Source organism: Rhinoraja longicauda, chromosome 33 (assembly GCF_053455715.1).
Source record: "Rhinoraja longicauda isolate Sanriku21f chromosome 33, sRhiLon1.1, whole genome shotgun sequence".
Classification (NCBI taxonomy): Eukaryota; Metazoa; Chordata; class Chondrichthyes; order Rajiformes; family Arhynchobatidae; genus Rhinoraja; species Rhinoraja longicauda.
In genome coordinates this window covers 11,087,451-11,112,987 of record NC_135985.1, presented here as the reverse complement: position 1 = coordinate 11,112,987, position 25,537 = coordinate 11,087,451, and the positions used below count along the sequence as shown (strand labels likewise).

Genomic DNA, 25,537 nt, shown 5'->3' with positions numbered 1-25,537 from the left:
ATTCCCAATCCAGTGATGGGGTGTGCTGGGGCAGATTGTATTTCCTTTATGGTTGAGATCAACTTATCTTACAGGACATGACAAAAATTGCTGGAGCAGGCCAGGCAGCATCGCTGGAGAACATGGATGGGCGATGTTTGGGTTGGGCCCTTTCTTCAGATTATCTGCTCAGTGTGAGATTTCCAGGGAAGGCAAAGAACCCACTAGTGTCACCACCTTCCACTCAAAACAGGCAAAAGAAGCAACTGCTTCCCGAAAGGAGCCGAAGTCCAGGCCTTATCATACGATGGGTGTATAACAAATAATTTTAAAGTAGACATTTCCCCCACAAAAACAACACACATTAATCGCTTTGATCTCACTGCTGTTTGTGAAATATGCCCATAGAATTTGAACTCTACAGTGACATAAAACATTATTTAAATGCAACACAACTTTCTATTCCCAAGATAAGGAATTGTGAATGCAATTGAATGACCTTGATCTAATCTTTACCTGATACATGCATTTGCATATTCCGATAGCTATCAGACTACAATCACAGAGGTGTGATTCACCGTACCTGCTAACCGAGTACAAATTGGGAATTAAATGTGTGACCTTCCTAACCATTCATTTTTAATTAGCTGTGCAATTAGGTAACAACTATTTTTGTCCTAAGAAATAAACCTAATGATCTAGTGTTACCATTTTATTCAAGTTACTGATAAAAATATATTTAAAATAAGATTAATGGTGATAGTTAAAGGCTAGAGAAAAAAACTGCACATGAAACCACAATTAATGCTTGGGTCTATTTTTAATGTATAAAGTAAAACATGCAACTAAATGCATTTGCAGAAAATTGTCCAACACAACAAAGATTCAATCATAAAATACATATTTATCCCATGGAAATACATTTGTTTAAGCAGTTATCGAGGAAGAATTGGATGACGTGACTCTAAATTAAGACAGCAAGCACTTTTTGCTTTCATAATATTCCCATTAATTTTCTTTTTGACAAAACCATTACTTTCACGACTAAAGGATGACATTTTAGAAAGCAATAAATTGGATTTTGATCACTGAAGCAGCTGCATCTATCTACACATAATCTTGGTCGCACACACCGTACAATTATTCGGGTTTACAATTAACAATCTTACCATAGATTTCCCCAGTGTAGATGTGGGAGACATCGGAATTCAGCACTTCACCTGACACTTCCACTTTAAAATCGTCTGTGAATAAAGAGATGTCTCGCTTCATTCTCAGGTTGAAATGCCTAATAAGAAAACAGCAAAAGGAGTCAAGTTAACCTCACAATGTTGTCAGCTCCATAAAGTTGGCATTAAGAAACTTTCAGATGTTGAAATCTTTACTTGCAAATAAATCAGCTTCTTTACTGCAGCACTGCAAAATATGGAGTCTAAACCACCATATGTCTTTCTCTAAATGTCAATTGTTTGTCAGCTAATTTCATAGTTAACTTTTCCAGTAAAGACATGTCTCAGGTGAAATATGCCATTGCAAAATATTCATCATGGGATTTTTAGTTAAGCACTGCTTCATTTACATGAAGAATTAAAATGAATAGACAAATAAATCAAAAAGGAAAGAATATAGCAAAAGCACTTTCCTGCTGCCTAATTTAAATTTTAATCCTTTTTTTCCCCCAAACTTTCTTTCACATTGAGTTGTGCAAACTCACCAGTAAGCATAATTCACATCTTAACAAACATGGAATCCTATCAATCTATTATTGAAATCTTACTAGAACCTTAAAAGGTAAGTTAAACAAGTTTTATTTAAAATACAAAGAACAGCTATGTTATTAGAAACTTAAGACATGGAGTCATACAGCACCCTCAAAATTATTGTTCACTTAAATCCGTGAGACGAACCAACCACACACACACAACTTGCTGATGATCCCCAATCAACCCCTGCCTGTACTGATTTTTCAAGTATCTATCTATCCCCTCCTCAAAGAGATCGAAGGAGATAGTGATCGGCTTCAGGAAGCGAAGCAGTACACATACCCCAGTTTGCATTGACGGCGCCGAAGTAGAGATGGTTGAAAAATTCAATCTCCTTGGGGTCAATATTACCAACAACCTCATGGACCACCCTTATTGAAGCAACGACCAAGAAAGCACACCAACGCCTCTACTTCCTTAGAAGGCTTAGGAAGTTCAGCATGTCCCCTACAACTCTCACCAACCTCTACAGATGCACCATAGAAAGCATTTTATCGGGATTTGGGAACAGCTCCATCCAAGACCGCAAGAAATTGTTGCGAATTGTGGACACAGCCAAGACCATTGCATAAACTAAACTCCCTTCTATTGACTCCATTTATACCTCACGTTACCTCGGCAAGGTCAGCAGCATAATCAAGGATGAATCGCATCATGGCTACTCCCTCTTTTCCCCTCTCCCATCAGGTAAAAGGCATAGAAGTGTGAAAACACAGAACTCTTCTAGATTCAGGAACAGTTTCTTCCAGCTGTTCTCAGGCAACTAAATCATCCTAACACAACCAGAGCGCAGTGCTGAACTAATGTCTACCTCATTGGTGACCCTCAGAGTATCCTGGCTTAACCTTGCACAAAACATTATTCCCATATCATGTATCAAAACACTGTAATGGCGCAATTGTCTTTCCGCTAACCGGATAGCCCGCAACAAAAGCTTTTCACTGTACCTCGACAATAAACTAAACTGAACTGATCTAATGATATGGCCTCTGCACTAGTGGGAGTGGGGAATTACAGACTTTCACCACCTATGAGAGATTTCTTAATTTCCCACTTTCAAATGACTGGCCCTTATTTTGTAGTCAAGTCCCTTTGATTGTGCCGCTTTAAACAAGTTTGACAGTTCTCTAGAGATGACTGCAAAATTTGAGGGCAAAGAGGAAAATCCACACCAGTGCTTCTTGAAAATGGCAAAATAGAACGGCCATCGATAAACAATAATCAATCTTTCATCCAAGTTCCACTCCCATAACCTCTGCACAGTACAGAGGGTGACTCCAGATCCATTACCATCTGTAGTTCGTGTTGCTTAACGTGTCTTGTCAGAAAGCCTGTTCTCCGGCACATTACAACCTTTGGGACATACAATTTAACAATTTCAAATCACTAAACTTTCCAGATTATATCAGAAACTACCTGCTGGGTACTGCCAGCATTCTCCTATTTCAGACATGCAGTAACTGGCGTTGATGTTCCAGTGCTCTGATTTGTCTGTCCCACCCACATTTATCCCAATATTCTTCAGGTACATCAGAGGTGATTAATAAACCTTCAGTTCGCACCACCTTGTGTCATTGTTTCTCTTACTCTCCACCCCATCTCAGACCATGGCTATCATGACCAAGAATTTCTGCCTTTTCATAGTTTGATTAAATATCAACCTAGTTTTTAAAGAATGACTTCAGAAGTTTGAAATAGCATCACAGGATCTTTCACATTCATTTGGAGTATATCAGGCAGTTTAATGACTCATCAGTCTAGTAAAGTACTACTTTCTCAGTAATGCCCTGGAGCATTTGCCTAGATTTCTTTCAAATCACGGTTTGAATGTTGAATCTTTTGATTCAGAGGAACCATTTCTACAAGTGCTAGGATTCATTTTGAAGTGTACATTTACATATAGCAATTAATCCAAGTAGTTTCTAGTTTATTAAGGTGAAAACCGTGCAACATCAGTTATTAACGGCTTCAGGATTGTACTCGAGGAAAACTTAAATAATTTGGTTGCAACTTGTCCAAAACACGTGAATATTTCTCTCAAAAAGTAGCTGCTGATGTGAGCATTTTTTTCTTGCCAACACTGGTTTAAGAGCTACATAATCACCAGGTTCCTAATTAGCACATTGAAAATGTGAAAAAAATAAGTGTGTTGATTTAGTATCCCTTTTACCAACAGTAGTTCAGCATTAAAAATACATTGTTTGAAAAGATTTGTTTTTAAATACAAAATTGTCAAAGGCAATGTAATTATATTTGACAAATATTTGACTTCTTGTTATTTCTGAACAGCAATGCTTGAAGGCATAATTGGATTGATCCCAGTTTGAGTACACAATCGGGTGAAATGGTTCAGGCAGCTTTTCTTAGATCTGGTATCAGGTATTTGTGAAGGGTGAATGCCGAGCCCTAGAACGTGATGATCAAATGATGTCACTGGTAGTTAAATAACAGCCCACTGTAATTGGTTGAAACAAAGAACTGCAGATGCTAGCGAATACCAGAGATAGACAGTGCTGGAGTAACTCAGCGGGTTCAGCAACATCTCTGGAGAAAAAGGAAATCCTTTATCTCCAGAGATGCTGCCTGACTGGCTGAGCTACTCCAGCATTTTGTATGTATCTCTATTATTGGTTGTTGGTTTAACAAAGGCAACCAGGCTTCTTGCGATGTCTTCAGCTGTGGAAAAAGGCCAAACATCATTCATTCAAATTACAATGTAACCCAAAGTACATCTTTTAACCAAAGTCAGATCAACTCTTTGGCAACTTGCTTAAAAGTGTAAAAGATACTGTGTGCCAGTTCCAGTTTTAAATGAAACACAGGGGTTGGCTAGGCAAAGGACTGACAGAATCCCATGCCGTCAGCCAGCCAAACTGTAGATCAGATAAAGGCTCCAAGCATTGCCCAAACACATGCATCATATCCCACGCCACCACTAGAAAATAAGAAGGGAGACCTGGCAGTGTAATGGAGATTATTTCTCCACCCACATGAGTTCTCATTACTATTCACAAATCCTTACAAGTATCCAATTGTGTAATTGCTGGAAAATTGTATTGTTGTTAACTAGCTACAGAGCATTTCAGGGTACTTCCCACCCACACTGAAGGGCCTCGACAGACGTATTTCAGTGCAGTCTCCCATGAATCAATCCAAAATGTTACACTAGAATTCACTCCCATTTGTTCTACCTCAGGGGTGTCAAACTCATTTTAGGTCAGGGGCAGGAATGGGCAAAATGTGACCTCATGCGGGCCGGATCAGTTATGTATGCGCAAACGCACACACGTGTGCTCCCACAGCTTTCGCTGCCTTCCTTTTTTTCAACCTGCTCTCATGTGTCTCTCTACAAAATGTTTCACTTTACAAATTTCGTTTCTTATGAAGAAGTTTGCCTAGCAAGCATTACTTTTAGGATTGGTATCTAGGCCCTAGATAGAGTGGATGTGTAAATAATGTTTCCAGTAATAGGACCAGAGGTCACAGCATCAGAATAAAAGGTCATACATTCAAAATGGAGATGAGGAGGAATGGGTGGTGAATCTGTGGAATTCATTGCTAGAGACGGTGGTGGAGGCTGACATTGGGTATTCTTGAGGCAGAGATTGATAGGTCTTGATTAGGTTACAGGGAGAAAGAAGACAATAAAATGTGGTTGAGAGAGAAAATAAATCAACCATGGTTGAATGGCAAAGTAGACTTGATGGGCTAAATGGGCTAATACGGTTCCCCTGTCTTATAGTCTTCCTACAGTGTTTATGTTTTGCTCACAATGGGCTGGCTAGGTGGTGAACAGGTCACATCCCAACTAACCTTAACCCAAACCCAGAGCCCCCACCCTGGAGAGCAGCTCAGATTTTGGATCGCTGGCTGCGGCCACATTCACAGTGCGGCGACTTCCCACCAGCTTCTACCCACGCACTCAGGTACATGGTGGCGGTCTCTGTGGCGGCAGCCCAGGCACTTCCCGGTGTCCATAACAACACTGAGACTCGCCACCTTCCCCAGCGCCGGCCCCTTCCCGCCCACGTCACCACAAGGCCTGTCCAGCGAGAGAGAGAGAGAGAGTTGGGAGAAAGAGAGGCGCGGGAGAAAGAGAGAGGCGGGAGAAAGAGAGAGGCGGAAGAGAGAGGCGGGAGAAAGAGAGAGGCGGGAGAAAGAGAGAGGCGGAAGAAAGAGAGAGGCGGGAGAAAGAGAGAGGCGGGAGAAAGAGAGAGGCGGGAAGGGTCGGATTGGACTCCTTTCTGGGCCGGATACGGCCCGCGGGCCGGTAATTTGACACCCCTGTTCTACCTCGTCCCTTACAATGCAGGGTATCTCATGCAAAAAAAGATCTGGCACATACGTTACTAAATATTCCTTTCACATTTCCCAAAGATACTAGCTCCAAATTCCTTTGTTTTGAGCTTTTTCCTGAGTGCTTGTTTACATTACTGGGGCCAGGAAGGAAACCAAATACACATTTTCTCAACTGTTAGTGAATAAGGAGGAACTTGTATATTTTGTGTAGGCCCAAGAATAAATTCATTTGGATCTTGAACAGTCACACTCGTAACTGCTCCTTGCCAGGTTTACCAGCAAAAACACTGATGTTAGTATTGTTAAAATCCATACGAAACAGAAAAGTGAAGGTGAAAGACAACACATCAGTTCGTTGATAAATAATACTGGTAGGTCGGCTTAAAAACATGTAAAATTAAAGCTGGGTTGTGTTTTCAAATATGTCATTCTATTTATTGGGTTTACTCATTCTGGACCAGGCTTTGAATGCTCATTTTAACTAGAAAAATTGTAGTAACGCCTTTAATTTTCATTGATCATTGTTTAATTAATTCTTAAATTTAATCAAATTAAACTGTTTTATCTGGACAGCTGTTTGAGTAAGCATTGTTCATAAAAAAACATGTTTGAATTGCAAATAGCCAATATGCTAGCAATTAACTTTAAAGTCTGTTCTTTAATATTAAATGTGAAATTGGAAATCAGACTCCTCATTAGGTCATAGGGCCCCTGAGTAATGACTTGCCAAATATTTTGAAGATTACTCAGTACTTGCCGAGCATTTTGAAAAGATCAGTCCTTTTCTTTTATTCAAGTCAAGTCAAGTCAAGTCTACTTTATTTGTCACATACACATACAAGATGTGCAGTGAAATGAAAGTGGCAATGCCCGTGGATTGTGCTAAAACTACAAAACAAAAGACACAACACAAAAAAATTAATTAATTCAGTAAATTAGCCCCTGGTGATATAAGAGTTAACAGTCCTGATGGCCTGTGGGAAGAAACTCCTCTCATCCTCTGTTTTCACAGCGTGACAGCAGAGGCGTTTGCCTGACCGTAGCAGCTGAAACAGTCCGTTGCTGGGGTGGTAGGGGTCCCCCATAATGTTGCTGGCTCTGGATCTGCACCTCCTGATGTATAGGTCCTGCAGGGGGGTGAGTGTAGTTCCCATTGTGCATTCAGCCGAACGCACTACTCTCCGCAGAGCCTTCCTGTCCTGGGTAGAGCTGTTCCCAAACCAGATTGAGATGTTGCCGGACAAGATGCTTTCTACAGCCCCAGAGTAGAAGTACTGAAGGATCCTCAGAGAAACTCTGAATTTCCTCAGCTGTCTGAGGTGGTAAAGGCGCTGCCTTGCCTTACTCACCGGTGCGGCAATGTGTGTTGTCCATGTCAGATCCTCTGTGATGTCGACTCCCAGGTATTTAAAGCTGCTCACCCTATCCACAGTAATCCCATTTATCTCCAGTGGCGTGTACGTCCTCGGATGTTGATCCCTTCTAAAGTCCACAATCAGCTCCTTAGTTTTTCTGACATTCAAGAGGAGGCTGCTGTCCTGACACCAGAGTGCCAGATCAGCCACCTCCTCCCGGTAGGCCTTCTCATCGTTATCGGAGATCAGGCCCACCACCACAGTGTCATCAGCAAACTTGATGATGGAGTTGGAGCTGGCCGCACAGTCATGTGTGTTTAGGGAGTACAGTAGGGGGCTAAGGACGCAACCCTGGGGGGATCCAGTGTTCAGGGTGAGGGGGTTAGATGTATGTCTCCCCCATCTTGACCACTTGGGGCCTGGCGGTGAGAAAGTCCAGGACCCAGGCACACAGGGGAGTGTAAAGCCCCAGTTTCAGCAGCTTCTCAGCAAGTCTGGTGGGGACTATTGTATTGAAAGCTGAACTAAAATCAATGAACAGCATCCTCACATAGCCCCCCTTCTAGCTGTCAAGATGAGAGAGAGAGAGCAGTGTGCAGAACCTGGGAGACCGCATCATCCGTGGATCTGTTCGGTCGGTATGCAAACTGCAGCGGGTCTATATTGCGAGGGAGGAATGCACAGATGTGGTTCTTGATCAGCCTCTCGAAGCATTTCATGACCACCGAGGTGATCAAACAAGCTGGAGAGGCATTCTTTGGCACTGGTACGATGATGGATCTTTTGAAGCATGCAGGGACCACGGACTTGGCCAAGGAGAGGTTGAATATTGTGGTGAGCACTGGAGGAAGCTGAGTAGCACAAGACTTTAGTACTCGCCTAGATATACCATCTGGGCCTACAGCTTTCCTCGTGTTCACACGCGTCAGAGCCCTCCTCACATCATGCTCGGACACCGAGAATGTGTGCACATCCCCAGCGGTGGATCCCCCTCCTCGCTAGCCAGCGCGCTGGCGGCGTTGTTTTTAGACGGCGAGCTAGGGGTAATGTTGCCCGTCTCGAATCGTGCGTAGGAGTTCAAGTCATCAGCTAGGGAGGTGCCGGCACTTCCGGTTGAGATGGGGCTGCACCGGTAGTTAGTTATAGTCCGTAGCCTCTGCCAAAGGCGTCTGGTGTCCTGCTGCTCCATCTGTGACTCTATCCTGTCCCTGTACCTCCTTTTTGCATCCTTCACTGCCCTTCGCAGTCGGTAGGACTCCACCTTGTAGTCGTCCATATTGCCGGATGCCAGGCCGGAGTTGTAAGCAGCGGTGCGACCATTCAAGGCACCACAAATAGACCTGTCCACCCAGGGTTTTTGATTAGGAAAGATACTAATCCTTACCGTGGGGACGATGTTATCGGCTATTGTGGCAATGAAGTCCGTAACAGCTTCCGCAAACGCACTGATGTCTCTGGAACTTGCTTGGAACATATTCCAGTCGACATCGTTCAGTGCATCTTGCAGCATGGCCTCTGAATGGTCAGACCACCGCTTTACGTCCCTCGTCACTGCCGTTTCCCTTACTATCCGTTGTTTATACTCCGGCAGCAGGAAAATGGCAGCTTGGTCAGATTTTCCAAAAAGAGGGAGGGAAACGGCCTTATAGCCTTTCCTGAACAGCGTGTAGCAGTGGTCCAAAGTTATTTCCCCCCTGGTGACACACGTGATGAGTTGGAGGAAGTTGGGCATGACCTTTTTGAGATTTGTCCTATTAAAATCTCCAGCCACCTCAGGGTTCTTGTTTTGGTGTCGACACAACACATCGTGCAGGGCCGATAGTGCCACGTTGGTGTCTGCATGCGGTGGAATATAGACGGCTGTGATGATCACCGAACTGAACTCCCGGGGAAGGTAAAATAGAAACTGGTGATAGTCATTTAAAATTTATATCTCACATCTTAAAGCTATTCCAATAAATTTGAGAACGAAAATAAACAGCCATCGGATCGATCACATTTTGTTTATGCACTTTCCTTTCAACCTCAAACTATTCTAAGCAACATGTGAAACATCGGTAACCAAAAATAATTTGCAACAACTACTCAAAACTTAGATCATTTATACTCATCACTTTTGTATTTTCTCCACAGTCCCTAATTTAGTGTCACGTGCACAGAGGTAGTACACATTAGAGTTTAGAAATAGACAATAGACAATAGGTGCAGGAGTAGGCCATTCGGCCTTCAATGTGATCATGGCTGATCAATCTCAATCAGTACCCCGTTCCTGCTTTCTCCCCATACATCCTGACTCCACTATCCTTAAGAGCTCTATCTAGCTCTCTCTTGAATGTATTCAGAGAATTGGCCTCCACTGCCCTCTGAGGCAGAGAATTCCACAGATTCACAACTCTCTGACTGAAAAAGTTTTTCTTCATCTCTGTTCTAAATGGCCTACCCCTTATTCTTAAACTGTGGCCCCTGGTTCTGGACTCCCCCAACATTGGGAACATGTTTCCTGCCTCTAATGTGTCCAACCCCTTAATAATCTTATACGTTTCGATAAGATCCCCTCTCATCCTTCTAAACTCCAGTGTATACAAGCCTAGTCGCTCCAGTCTTTCAAACATATGACCGTCCCGCCATTCCGGGAATTAACCTAGTAAACCTACGCAGCACGCCCTCAATAGCAAGAATATCCTTCCTCAAATTTGGAGACCAAAACTGCACACAGTACTCCAGGTGCGGTCTCACTAGGGCCCTGTACAACTGCAGAAGGACCTCTTTGCAATGCGGAAACAGGTCTTTCGGTCCACCGAGTCCGCGCCGACCAGTGATCACCCCGTACACTTCCATTATCCCACACACACACACGTGACAATTTTTACCAAAGCCGATTAACCGACAAACCTGCATGTCTTTGGAATGTGGTTGGAAACCACAGCACTGGGAGAAAACCCACATGGTCACAGGGATAACATACAAACTCTGTAACGACAGCGCCGGCAGTCAGGATCTATTCCGGGTCACTGGCGCTGTGAGGCAGCAACTCTATAGCTGCACCACTGTGCCACCCAAAATAAAGTGTAAAGCATTTATGTTGTGTACCATCCAGTCAGCAGAAAGACCATACATACATGATTACAATCAAGGCGTCCACAGTGTACAGATACAGGAAATAACGTTTAGTGCAAGGAAAAGTCCAATCCTCCCCATCTTCCCACCCCAGCTGTAATCAATAATCGAATGAAACATTCATGATAGTCAAATTTAATTCAATCATATGATCATTAATGTGTTTTTAAATAATACCCAAGATTTGAAAGAAACACAGTAAAGTTGCTGCTGGAGACTCGGCGACCTCTGGTATTTTTCATGTTCCTTTTCAATAGGTTTATGGAAGTTCTTCAGCCCATGCCTACAATTCACAAGTTTTTCTGCCCACAAAACCTTTACCATCCATGTACCTTCTGAATAAAGGGACATCAGAATTATGTGGGTTAAAAGATTAACCTTGCAAGAATGAGTTGCTGGTGCTATAAAATGTAGGAGAAGCAAGAGCACTTATGATCTGGAACTCAGAACTTCCAAAAGGTGGCAGACACACAGTCGTTATTTTATTTCAGAAAGGGTGCTGTATATGTATGTGGTCAAGAAAAAACATCCAAAACACTACAATGAAGGAGGGGGAAATGGGTTGAATGGAATTGCTGCATTGGATGCCAGCACAGACATGGTGGACTGAATGGCCTCCCCCCGTGTCAAAAGCAGGCTTGTACGATATTAAACAATGGTACTCACCTACAGGGTCATTGTGAGGCTTGCAAGCCACCAAAAACAAGGCGCAGGAAAAATAAATCATTGTTCACAAGGGTGGAAATTGCTACTTGGTCTCCCCCAAATGCTGCTTTTAAGGCACTGGGCCTGTACTCGCTGGAGTTTCGAAGGATGAGGGGGGACCTCATTGAAACTTACCAAATAGTGAAAGCCCAGGATAGTGTAAATGTGCAGAGGATACTTCCATTTGTGGGAGAGTCTAGGACCAGAGGTCATAGCCTCAGAATAAAAGGACATACTTTTAGAAAGATGAGGAATTTATTTAATCAGAGGGTGGTGAATCTGTGGAATTCATTGCCACAAAGGGCTGAGAAGGCCAAGTCTATGGATATTTTTAAGGCAGAGATTGACAGATTCTTGATTAGTAAGGGTTGTCAGGGGTTGTAGGGAGAAGGTAGGAGAATGACAATGAGAGGGAAAGATAGATCAGCCCAGATTGAATGGTGGAGTAGACTTGATGGGCCAACTGGCTTAATCCAGCTCCTGGAACTTATATCTAGGCAATTTCAAATGGAGGAATGAATACTAAAGAAAAATTACAAGGAATTAATAATTAATGACATTAGTCCAATATTTGCTGCAAAAGACACTAAAACCAAACTTTACTCTGGGCAAATAGGTGTGGCCACTGTCAAAGACAATGAAGAATATAAATTCAGAAATAATAACACATTCTCTATCAGAATAAAAATCTAAGTAACAACAATAACATGCCCAATTATAATTAAGGACAAAGATAGCAGCTTCTGGAAGGTGGCTGTTAAAGGTACAGGCTTAATAATTTTGGGAAATATATCTCCAGTTCCTATTGACAATTGTTAGTACATATCTTCAATACATTATTAAGAGGAAAATATGACATCTGTGCAGATATTGATTTGCAGACTTGTACATAAAATAAAAAGTCCAAAAGTCCACTTCAACATATTATTCCACTTTCTGTAAATTTAACTAATCTTTATTCATATGAATAAAGTTGCTACCTTTCCAAATCACAGTTCAGTTTCTATAAACATAACTGGACCGGAGAGGAAAAAAGAACAATATCTCTTGCATTGCCATCTTTCCATTCACATGTCATTCTTAATGAAACTGATCATGCCAAATCGTGCCAGTATCATAAAATACAGTGCAAAATTGAGCAGATGCCCCACGATGAAATGCTATAATTGGGTCTAATGCTTTAAGATGCTCAAGCTTCTGCTGTTGACGAGCGACAGACTCGAAGGCAATGATGAGTCTTGGCTTTCAGTCCTTTACCAAGATTTTACACAATCTCACAGATGTCTCTGTACCAGCTTTTGAATCACTTTGATAATTCGCGATGTTTTTAGTTTAATTTAGAGATACAGCTTGGAAACTGTTCCTTCGGCCCACAGAGTCCACACTGACCAGCAATCCCCGCACACTAACACTATCCTACATACACTCTAGGAGCAATATTACATTGATACCAAGCCAACAAATCTGTATGTCTTCGGAGTGTGGGAAGAAACCGAAGATCTCAATGAAAACCCATGCAGGTCTTGGGGAGAACATACAAACTCCATACAGATAGCACCCATAGTCAGGATCAAACCCAGGTCTCTGGCACTGTAAGGAAGTAGCTCTACTGCTAAGCACATGTATAAAGTAAATATAGTGGGGACGTAGATGGGTTTGTTGCTGCCACCTTCCCAGGCCAACATACTGGATAAGCTCCAGGCCAGGGCACAGGAAACTGCACGGGGCAGGAGCAGCAATTGATTAAAGGCCCAAAATTATCAATCTATCATCTTTCCAGGTCCAGATTTTAAATAAAACACAGCAAACAAGAGCTTTTGGTGGACGGATTACTCTCAACATGGGTGACAACTTAATCAACCCGAGCAGTTAGATGGAAATAAATTTCTACCACCATTTTGTTTCTTCCTTGGAAAAGAGTGGCTGAAAGATTCAAACCATCACTGAAATGTCCTCTCGCTCTATAAATACATTGGTTCGAAGGAATTATTGCTGGAAATATCAAATGTTTGATTTAAAAAAATTAAACCCAGTTTTTCCTCTCCCCATGCATCCCCTGTCCAAGATTTTAACTCTGATTTCTAGCCAAACTGAGGCATTGAGAAACAATGTTAAGGTGTTAAAGTTCATGCAAAAATGTGATACATCCAAGTACAGTTTAACATTCACACATTTGCAACGACAGTACTTGTAAACTTTTGCACTTCAGCATCATTGAGGTAACTGCCAGCATGAAGATTTTAAACGTCATGGCACAAATTGAATCTTCAAATCACTAAACACATTACATTAAATGCATTTGATGTGGGACAGGAACAATGAGCCACCTTCTTCAATCGCCCACAATTGTAATAAGCATGAAATATCAAGGCCCAATGAAAGCAAGTGAAAGACTTTCCGATTGCAAGCCTGAATGGTGAGTGACCAAGGCTGTGAGACCTGGTGGAAAATTAATGATGAAAAACAAATGCGATTTCCTTTTCACAAAAAGTGATAGCCCTATCTATTCCTTTACCAATCTACACTTAGTCATCAGCAATAGTGATGGAATATCTCCCTTAAGCAATGCTGTAAGTGGTACTTGAGCACTAATAACCCACCTGTCAATGGTTTGGTTCCACCAGGACACTTGGATTAAACAAAATGTGGACAAAATTGCTTTGGTTGCTAAGTGGAAAGAAATGTTTATGGCACACATGCCGAGCAATTATAGCAGCCTAATGGAATTGGCTCAGTTGTTGCACACCTGTTCATCTCAGCCGATCAACATAACCTTCAATTCTTTTCTCCCTCATATTGGTCTAGGTTCCCCATTATTGCATCTGTGCTTTTATTCACCGCTATTCCACATCATTCATACTAAGTTCCACACTCTCGATGACTTGTCAGCTTTGCCTGCTGTATATTTTCTAACAGCTTTTGTTTGATGCTTTAAGACCTTACGTTTAATAGGACATGTTTCAGTAGGACCCTTTAAAGCCACATAGACCTTTCCTAATGGTTCCTAATGTGGAGAACCAAACTTAGTATTACACTCTAACATGTAATACCAAGGAACTGTAGATGCTGGCTTACCAAAGAAAGATACAAAATGCTGGAGTGTAACTCACCGGGTTAGGCAGCATCCCTGGAGTACATGGATAGGTGCCAATTTGGGTCAGGAACCTTCTGCAGACTGATCGCAGGAAAGGGGGACGGGGGACAGGCAACGGGGAAGAAAGCCAAAAGAGAGGAGGGACAGAGCAGAGCATGGCCAGTAATAGGTGAACGCAGGTGAATGGGGGGGGGGGCGGGGGTCTTTGATAGGCAGATTGTTGAACAAAGACCAAAGAAAGATTCTATTTACCTTCATACATCGCTTAATGACCTATCCAGCTGCGTTGTTGCTATACTATTCAACATTGTTCCATTAGCGCATATTCCCCTATTTGTAACATCTCTCCAAAATGCATTGCTCATGAATGGATTATATGTTATTTGCCACACTGCTGCGTAAACTGCCAGACCATTCATATCTTTCAACACTATGACATTTTCTGCCTTGCCATGAAACAAAGCCAACAAGATGAAAACTCTTGGGCACATGGCACATTATGAGCTGCATGTTCTCTCCAAATCGCACATCACACTGATATGGGGGTGGTGGGGAGAGTATGGAGGTGCCCTTTATCATTGCTTGGTCTAAATCCTGGAATTGCATCTCCATTGGCCTTGTGGGAGTAGTTTGCCAGAACTACAACAATTCAAAAGGCAATTAAGGAGAGGTCATATGCACTGGCTTCGTCAGCAATGCCTCGATCCTGAAACACAACAACTAAATCATTTAATATTAAGCACAAAATTGCAAGGGACCAAGCATCGACCCTGTGGAATCTCTCTTGTAACAGGCTTTCAATAAAACAAACACCTATTAACCATTACTTTGCCAAAATCCAGATATATAATCAAATTCCTCTTATTGAGCTGCCGTGTTACCTCCACAAAGAATTAAAAACTGTTTCTGGCTTGGGGTTTCAAATTATGCCAAATGTTTCTAACTGATTTATGTCTTTTTAAATGTGGGTTTATATAGTCCTTTGAAATGAATGTCAGTAACTTGCCCATCATCAAAGTTTCACTGACAATTACTTGATTTATCCCTTTATAAACCAGGTGGCACCAGCAATGGCTGCCTTGCCAACAATCTGTCTGTCCCTTCCTTCTTTGTTGTTTAATAGTATGTTTTTGTGTTCTTTAGCTTGTTTTAGTGGGGGGTGTGGGTTGGGGGAAACTTTTTTTTTAAATTGCTTACCTCGACGGAGATGCAATTTTGTTCCATATTGTATCTCCGTCCGCACTGCGGCCTAACATCGAGGAGTTGGCAGCCTCTGCTGGAGACCAACTTCGGGAGCTCCAACCGCGGGAGCCTGCGGACTTAACATCGTGGAGCTGGCAATCCCTTTGCCAGAGATCAACCTCGGAGCTCCAACTGCGGGAGCCTGCAGATTTTAACATTGTGGAGCTCGCGGTCCCTGGTTAGAGACTGACTTCGGGAGCTCCAAGTTGCAGGAGCTTCGACCGCCCCGACGCAGGGGCTTCGATCGCCCCGACAGATGGTTCGACTGCCCCGACCGCGGGAGAATAAAGATTAGACTTTATTGCCTTCCATCACAGCGAGGAATGTGGGGAATCCGCTGTGGTGGATGTTTATGTTAACTTTTATGTAGTGGTGTGTCTTGTTGCTTTTTTTTAGTATAGCTGTATGGTGATACGAATATCACTGTACCTTAATAGGTACACATGACAATAAAAGACCTTTGATACCTTTGAACCAGTATGTTACTAATCTCCAATCCTCTTACCTTGTAGTCCGAGGGGATTGAAAAACTGCAGGAAATGTCTTTGCAGTCTTCTACCTTTGAGTAGCATTGGATGTACGTTATGTGGGGTTAGTGATTTATCTATTTTGCAAGATAACATCTCTTTTTACGTTTATCCCATATCCCAAAAACTAAATTCCAAGTTTGAAACTTTGGTGAAAGTTACAAATCAAATAGGAATTGATTCAACTGCATTATTGCAGCAGACAGTTTTGAATCCAATTATAGCAAACAATTTATAGCAAAATTCTCCAACCCTGGTCATGGCCTCAGACAATTTTATCAGAGGCTCACAAAGACTGCAGACAGTACATTAACAGTGCTACAAAATTTTGTCTGACAAAATCACACAAGTTGACAATATGAATAATTTCTGAGATTTACACAGCTGACCAAGTCGTGAACAAGGTTCTCGCTCCTTCAATGGTACTGTCCTTGGCCACTAAAATAGCCCAGTGGTGCAGCAACCAGCTTCTACAATTCCCCAAGAAAGTGACAACTGCCTGCCAAACCTGTGTACAAGGTTCAATCTAGTGGGATTCATTGAATCCATTCAATGCAAGAGAAAGGAATAGCTGGGTGGTAGAAGGCAAACTTTGCAATTTTCTACAAGTTGATTTTATCCAAAAACTTAAGCATTATCACATTTTCACTGTATTTTACATTACTTCACATAAACGTTTTTGGTATCCTAAACTCGAGCAGTTTTAACAGCAAGCAAGACTCGGCTGTGGACTAACTGCGTGGTAAAACATTTCAGGGAATGGGGCTTGCTCATTACAACAGCAAGATCTACATTGTTCACGGACTGGCTTTGGTAACTTACTGCAGCCAAGTGCGGGAGGGGAGCTTCGAGCACAGGCAGCTCACTGAACCAGAGCCATCAAAATTATTGTTTTATCGCGGAAGTGCTGAAACCCATTTATTTTTAATGCTAGCTTTGTTTGACAGCACGAGTAATTGCATCCCATCCGTCAGTGCGGCAACTCCTCCCAAACCCCTGGCGTGCGCACCTTCGTACAGAGGTGGTCTAACAGGAATGTACTGTGGATCACAAGTCAAGCAATTAACTTGCAAATATGTTGAAGTAACTAAAGCATCTCTCCAGCTATTGCTACCAGCAAAGCCATAATTTCTCCCTACTGTGCAAACTCAATTAAGAAGCATGATACCTCTGCAAATAGCATTACAAGTCCATTAGCATGCAATTGAAACTCCAGCATACAATCTAGGATACAATGGTAGCAAGCCTGACGGAAAGTGTTGCTCAAACCCATAGCTGTTAATATTTTATTTTGATAATCAATGACAGTAAGTGTTTTGTCTATTTAAAAAAAAGGACAATTTGTTCAGTTTCTATTATTTTCTGTAAATGGCTAGACCCTTAGTGTTCATATAGAGGGATTTTGGAGTGCAAGTCCACAGATCCTCAAATGTGGCAGCACCACATGCTTTTGTCAATTGGGACGATAATAGTTGGGAACTCATGAGGCAGCTGCATAAAACTTCGGCAGGGTCACATTTGGAGTATTGTGTGCAATTCAGGTTGCCACATTACAGAAATGCTTTGTTACAGGAGGCTTTGGAAAGGGGGCAGAAGAGGTTCACATGAACAGCGCCTGCATTAGCTGCAAAGAGGATGTTGGACAAATTTAGATTGTTTTCTTTGGCGCAGAGGTTGAGTGGTGACCTGATAGATGCAGGCAAAATTATGAGGGGCATAGATAAGGTAGATGATCAGAATCTTTTTCTTCCACTCAGAAAGGAAATATCAAACATTAGAGGCCATAGCTTTAAAGGTGAGGTGGTGTGGGGTGGATTAAAAGAAGATTTAGAGGGCAAGTTTTTTTTTTAAAGTAATAGATGCCTGTATGACACTATGGGAGGAATGGAAGTAGATATGTGGGCATCATTTGGCCTGGCAGACGAATAGACTAGCAATGGAGGGATATAGACCATAGGCAGGCAGATGGGATTAGTTTAAATTGGCACCATGATTGGCACAGACGCTGTGTGCTGTGAGCTGTTTCTTTTCCTGCTTTGAAAGAAAAGGTTCATTTTGAGCTCACACAAAGTGTTGTTACAAAGGATTGATGTGAAGAAACCTTTGCTATCATTTTTCTTCAGCCGGTTTAGCCAATAACAGTGCGGTCGGTGCCTCAAGTGCCAGGATACTATAAAACAGTGAAGATGAAGGGCAATGCTAAGGATGCAGGCTACGATAGAAGCAATGAAAATTTCAAAGCATGAAAGTGCTTGTAAAAGGGGGTTTCATGAAATGTGAAAATAATATTAACGCAATGATTTATTTTGCTATTCCCTCTAAAGCCAAGAGGGATTACAAATATAAAATGCAATGTAAAAGGCCTAATGAAAAAAGGTTTAGATCCTTGCAATAGTTTAGGATTCAAAAATGAAATTGCATGATGCATTTTATTTTATCTGGGAATAATCTTGAAGCAGAGTAAAGATATGAATGAAATAAGACATCTTAATGATTTGATTGAATTTATGGTGATGAAAGTGATTGATGAGGGTATAGCAGTGGATGGTGAAAACCATTTGATTTCAGTAAGGCACTTGAACAAGTCACTCACAGTAGGCTGATCCAAAAGATTACGATGCATGGGATCCACTGTGACTTGGTCGTTTAGATTCAGAACTGGATTGGCCAGAGAAGACAGGGCGTAGTGGTGGAAGGGCACTATTCCACCTGGAGACATGATGTGCATTGTCAAATGTGACATGTTGTATTTTAGGAGGTTCAATGTAAGAGGTAAGCATGCAGTTCGTTGCAAGACCCTTAATGCATTGATATGCAGAGGAATGTTGGAGTCCAAGACCATAGCTCCCTGAAAGTGGCAACACAAGTAGGCAGAATGGTAAGAGAGTATGATATGCTCCTTCATCAGTTGGGGCATTGCGTATAAATGTCAGGAAGTCATGTTGCAGCTTTGTTTAGGACGTATTTGGAGTATTGTCTGCAATTCTGGTTGCCCCATTACAAGAGGATGTTGAGGCTTTGGAGATGGTGCAGGAGGTTATCAAAATGCAACCTGGATTAGGGGCTTTTTGCTACAAAGAGAGGCTGAGCAGACTTGGATGAATTTCTGTGGAACCCGAGAGGTTGAGGGGAGACCAATAGATGCATACAAAATTATGAGAAGCATGGATAGGGTACACAGTTTGAACCTTTTTCCCCAGAGGGGTAATGTCAAAGGCTACAGGACATAGTTTTCAAGTGTGAGGGGAAATGTTTAAAAGGTGTAGGGCAAGTCACCCCGTCGTCGTCACCCCCCCCCCCCCCCCACACCACCCACCTACCTCCACTCCCACTCCCTCCAAAAGATTGGTGGATGCCCGAAACACATGGCTGGGGTAGTAGTGGAAGCAAATACAACAGTGACATTTAAGAGGCTTTGAGATAAGCATATGAATATGCAGGGCATGGAGGGATATCATGTGCAGTCAGAGATTAGTTTAATTTGGCATCATGTTTGGAACAGACGTTTGGGCCAGAGGGCATGTTACTGTGCTGCACTGTTCTATGGAAGTCAAGAGCAGCACAAAAAAATAGAACAGAAAAAGGTCAATAAGTGCACCAGAAAAACACAGATTCCAAATATCCCAATGCGAACATAAGCCAAAATGGGCACACAGCAGTGTTGAGAGAGAGAATGATAGAAACCAGACGCATGATGAGGCCAGTGCAACATGAAACCTGAATATATGATTTTTTTTGTGCTTATGACAAGAAATAATGGTTTGTGTAAGCAAAGAATTAATAGACTGAAATTTATGCCAACTGTAAGGAATAAAGGGAATGTTTTTGGCTGAGGATTTGGATATAAAACTAAACAAACAAAGCAATAAATAAATTTATAAATTCACCCAAAGATAGATTGCAGTAAATTCAATGGAAGTGGCGAGGAGGGAAATTATGGCAACAATACAACCCCATTTACTTTGAAACAAATTAATTTTCGAAAGTTACTTCTGTGCACCTGGAACTGTCCAAACGATTTACATTTACCAACAAGGCAGTTGACAGAAAAGCTGAATCCCATGAGCACAACTACCATGGCTGACTCTCCAGTGCAACACCAAGGATCATTGGATTAATGAGAGACGCCATGTTTAAGTCTCTCAAAGCAAGATATTTGTCCAAGGACAAATCTGCACCACCGATGAAAAGTCAATGAAAAAATACAGACTAATTATCCCTCAGTAGAGGAAAATATGTGACCATCAATCCAAAAAGGCAAATACGGTTTGGCAATAAATCAGTTTGAGGGATCTGCTGTACACATTGGTTTCCATATTCATTACAAGAATGACTACACAACCAAGATATTTCATGAGCCATTGAAAACCAGGATGTGTTCTGATGACCGTAAAAATACTATATTTCTATCGTTCAGAATTTAATTGCAACGGAGGGAAAAAAACACACATCATTCCCCCATTGGAAAATAATCAACGCAGTTCTATTAATTGATGCTCAAGGCATAATGGATTAAATGGCCAAGACATTTTGCAGAAGTACCTGCATTTTTGTAGCTTCAATTGTCACTGGTCACATCCTAAGCAAACAATACATTGCCTGTACTTAGTAGAGTCTTATTACACAATACAAAGATGTACAGCAGTTTGCATTGTGACATCCAATGTTATGTTCATTTGGATCCATGCTTTGCATTTCTCCAAAGTGGGGAAGGCAGCCTACCACAAGATAGTGAACTCGTTTGTTTTACCTCAAATAATGTCAGTGACATTCACTCTAAGCCACAAAACATTAGGAAGAAAATGCATAAAATTAGCTCCTGATAAAGCTTCCCTTGCAAGCCAGTTTACAATTAAATGCGTGGCTCCATAATTATGAGGCTAATTTTCTCTGCCTTTCTCACCAATTGCTCTTTCTATTCAAAACACATGTAGTCTGTATTCAACAAGCACAACATTTCTAACCTCTCTATCTGAGGGTTCAGGATCAGCTAATTGAGCAGCTGATCAAATTTATAACAATTCTCAAGGGCAAAGATTCTCAGGCAATTACCATCTGTTGGATTCAAATGAAAATTATACCATGCCAAATCCGTGTGTGAAGAACGATCAGCAGTTCATTCATGGCTCCACGAGCACTGCCCTTCGTCTAGTCCCAACCATTGAGTTGAATTTGCATTCAGAGAAAGCTGGTGTGTTGCATGGATTTAACCCTATCATCAACCCCTCTCTCTCCTCCCCTCCCCCCAATCCCATTTAAACTTAGCCACAACACAATAAATCCAATATCATGTAGGGTAGTTAAAATCTTTTAAAAAAACAGCATTTGTGTTTGCATATTATATATTAAAATTATATTGAGACTGTGCCTTGCCAGGTAATATTTTTTATATTTTGGCATTATTTAGAGGGCACAAAAAATGCCAATACTCAGATTCGAACAGCCAACAACTTGCAAGTTTTCATCAGTGCTTTTGTTACCAATGCAATACAAGAACATGCCACTGGTTCATACCATCCATTTGAAAAACTCAAATTAATATCACAGATGGCGAATTTTGCAGCCGTGTGGAAATAAATGGGTTTTTTTAACTCTCATTTTTTATTAGAGATACAGCGCAGAAACATGAGCTTCGTCCCACCAAGTCCGCACCGACCAGCGATTCCCGCACGTTAACATCACCTTACATACACACCAGGGACAATTTACACTTATACCAAGCCAATTAACCTACAAACCTGTATGTCTTTGGAGTGTGGGAGGAAACCGATGATCTCGGAGAAAATAGTCGGGATCGAACTCTGGTCTCTGGCGTTGCAAGCACTGTAACGCAGCAACTCTGCTGCCGCGTCACAAAGGCTGCCTCAATTATTGGGCATCCCCAGCTCTAATGATTCGGCTTCAGTCTCTACAATAACTCAGACCTGCACTTTACAGCTCTCACTTGTCTTTTGTTTCCTTTATCAACATACCCTCATTAATCTATCCACTAGACTGGCTTGTGAAAACCATATCCTCCCAATAACTCTAACCTCAATTTATCAGAGATTTTCCCTTTGTTGTATCCCTCACCTTCTCTGCAACTTAAAACTAGTTTAACTTAAAACACTTTTCCGGTTTTGATGAAGGGTCCACAACCCGAAATGTCACTGATTCTCTTTTCATGGCTGTTGTCTGAAGTGCTGAGTGTTCCTAATATTCACCATTTTAATTTCATCCTGGAATTTTTTAATAACAAATTATTGTCATATTCACCAAAATGCTTTTTAAAAAATAGCCATAATAAGCACTTAACACCGATTGTTTCCACAGATGGTATCAAGTATTTACTTTTTGATCAAAGTCTCTTTCCAAGCATTCAGCCATAAATACTAATTGAATAGCTACACATGTCTGGCATTTTGTTTTTAATTTCCTCATTTACTGTTTCTTAGCAATTGATTAAGTAGAACAAATCAATGTTAATTTAGTATTAGTGCAATCATGCAGATTGAATGGATACCGTATCAATTGAAGGTTTACTCTAAAAATATTTAAAGAATTAGTACATGGAGGAAAAACCACTGGTATGGCTAATGAGTTGCACAAGGTAGCTTAAAAATTGTTTGATTACTTCATCAATACCTCTGGATTCAAGATTTCAATTTAAACATGGATACTTAAAGTATTTTGTAGATTCTCAAGAGAAACAGATTTTCAATAATTTGTCGACTCCTGACATTCCTGCAACATTTGTAAAAAGTTTAGATTTGCAAAGGAGTTAAAAGATATTCTAGATTATGTCTAATTTAAAAGTCAACTGGAGTAAACCAACCCGATTAAAACTACTTTGTTGCTCAAGTTTTAAAATTACCAGCCTGATTGAACGTTTAAGAATAAAGGCCAATACTTAGCACAAAATCTGTCCTTTTCCCCTGGACCATTACTCCCAAAGATTAGTCTAAGCACTGCATGCTTCCAATAGACAATGGACAATAGGTGCAGGAGATGGCCATTCGGCCCTTCGAGCCAGCACCGCCATTCAATGTGATCATGGCTGATCATTCTCAATCAGTACCCCGTTCCTGCCTTCTCCCTATACCCCCTGACTCCGCTATCCTTAAGAGCTCTATCTAGTTCTCTCTTGAATGCATTCAGAGAATTGGCCTCCACTGCCTTCTGAGGCAGAGAATTCCAGATTCACAACTCTCTGACTGAAAACGTTTTTCCTCATCTCAGTTCTAAATGGCCTTCCCCTTATTCTTAAACTGTGGCCCCTTGTTCTGGACTCCCCCAACATTTTGAACATGTTTCCTGCCTCTAACGTGTCCAACCCCTTAATAATCTTATATGTTTCGATAATATCCCCTCTCATCCTTCTAAATTCCAGTTTATACAAGCCTAGTCGTTCCAGTTTTTCAACATATGACAGTCCCGCCATTCCAGGAATTAACCTAGTAAACCTACGCTGCACGCCCTCAATAGCAAGAATATCCTTCCTCAAATTTGGAGACCAAAACTGCACACAGTACTCCAGGTGCGGTCTCACCAGGGCCCTGTACAACTGCAGAAGGACCTCTTTGCTCCTATACTCAACTCCCCTTGTTATGAATGGATTAATTCATTCAATTCTTCTCAGCAGTGATAAATCAAAACACTTTTGGTAAAACCACTGGATATAGGTTAAAATAGATACTAAAAAAGGACTAGGAATTTTCACCCTTCTCCGCCCATAAATACATGCAATAACTTGAAAATGTAATTAACTACATGGATTATGTATTATTTAAAAAAAAGAAAGATATTATAGCAAGTTCTGACAAGGTAATTGATTTAAAGAAAGACAAAATGAAATTGTTGGTGCTTGTTACATACCGGCCATGTGCATGGAAATCCAAATGGACAAACTGGTCTTCATGCAAAATTGACCTCTTGGCAAGTTGATGTTTCTGATGCAGTACATCTATGTCATACGATAAACCTTCATAATGTCTAATGTACTTATTCAAAGGATTGCCCAACTGCCCTGTGGAACAAACAAACTATTAGTTGTGCAATCAAAAGCCATGGCCATTAAACAGGACAACTACCAAGTTCAGAGTGTCCCAAAAGTCATTGATTATAGTAACATAATAAATTGGATCAAACTAAAATATGCTGAGATTAGTAATCCAACCCAAATATGTATTATGCATTCAAGAACCAATTGGATGCTCAAAAGATCTTTGTCAGACAGTTGAAGTCCCCCTCGAAAGCTGTTGAAACAGTCACCGAAACCAAAGTGTCTGTTCCTGTCACAGCCATTCACACATCCAAAAAGTTCAAAAGGTACTTAAAAAAAAAAAAGAATAAAGTTAATGAAAAAACGAATTCAAATTAGTACAATTAAACTAAAAGATCAATGAGCATTTCTGCACAAGGCTCATCTCCTATTCACCAACAGACTACTGAGTTTGTGCCAAATTACACTGGTTACCTCGGCAAAAAATTGTTAATCTACAAGGGTGCATGACCTGTGGAGCATGTGTTTCTGAAAGCCAGAACTGAACTGCAGTGGAAAGCTGCACTTTAGACTGCATTTGTGAATATTGATTTATATTCATTTGTATTAAAAAGTCAGCAGAAGAAAGCAACTTTCAAACAGTATCTCTGTCAACTTGGTTTTTTATTCCATTGAAAACTCATCTGTAATAAAACAGAAAATGCCAGAAACACTTAACAGATCAGGCAGGCAGCATTTGTGGAGAGGATTTTTTTTTTTTTTAGCATTACAGTTTCAAAATACAAACAGCTGGAGGAACTCAGCTGGGCACGCAGCATCTGTGGAGAGAAGTGAACAGATGATATTCCGGGTCAGGACCCATTTTCGTACTAATTGCGGGGGTGACAAGAGAGAGCTAAACAAAAAATTAAATCAGAGCCTAAAGTATTATGTGCAGGAGAGGAAATTGTCAAGGGTGAAGCGGATAAAAGGATAATTTGAAACTTAAGTAGCACTCAGCGGACATAGGAAATCCAAATCAATAATGCATTTTTCTTTTCCGAATAGTATACATTTGTTATTGGCATTCATAACCAATTGAATGCAATACAAAGTATTCCATTTTATTGTCTCTGCCTCCTTTCTTCATCTATATCCTTTTAAAAGCCAAACTGTACTGTACCAGCAGTGCAGATGACTCTTTCTAAAACAAACAATTCATACGGTGTCTGATCACAAGGGAATTTTGAGTACAGAAGCAGCTATATACACTGTAAATTCATCTTATTACATCCTAACATTCACTTAGGCCTCGATACAGCTGTCAGAAAGATATTTCATAAAAATTCATTTCTAACCAAATATATTGCTTTTTGAAAATATTCAGGAAACCAAGTAGTCAAAACTGAAGAAACACGACAGCTAAAGTTGGCCAAGCTTGTTTCCTGAATCAGTAATCACGAAAGTTGTATTTTTGTTTGCCTCATGTCTTTTAA

At 41.1% G+C, this 25,537-nt stretch overlaps 1 protein-coding gene across 1 annotated transcript in view; it reads right to left on the bottom strand.

Annotated features, from left to right (window-relative positions):
* Positions 1–25,537, bottom strand: part of adam10a (ADAM metallopeptidase domain 10a) — a 105,053-nt gene that overhangs the window by 63,517 nt on the left and 15,999 nt on the right. The window contains exons 2-3 of the mRNA XM_078427390.1: positions 23,936–24,086; positions 1,149–1,267 (exon numbers count right to left, since the gene is read on the bottom strand). Coding sequence (XP_078283516.1) covers positions 1,149–1,267; positions 23,936–24,086 — 270 coding nt within the window. The remainder of the gene's footprint in view (positions 1–1,148; positions 1,268–23,935; positions 24,087–25,537) is intronic.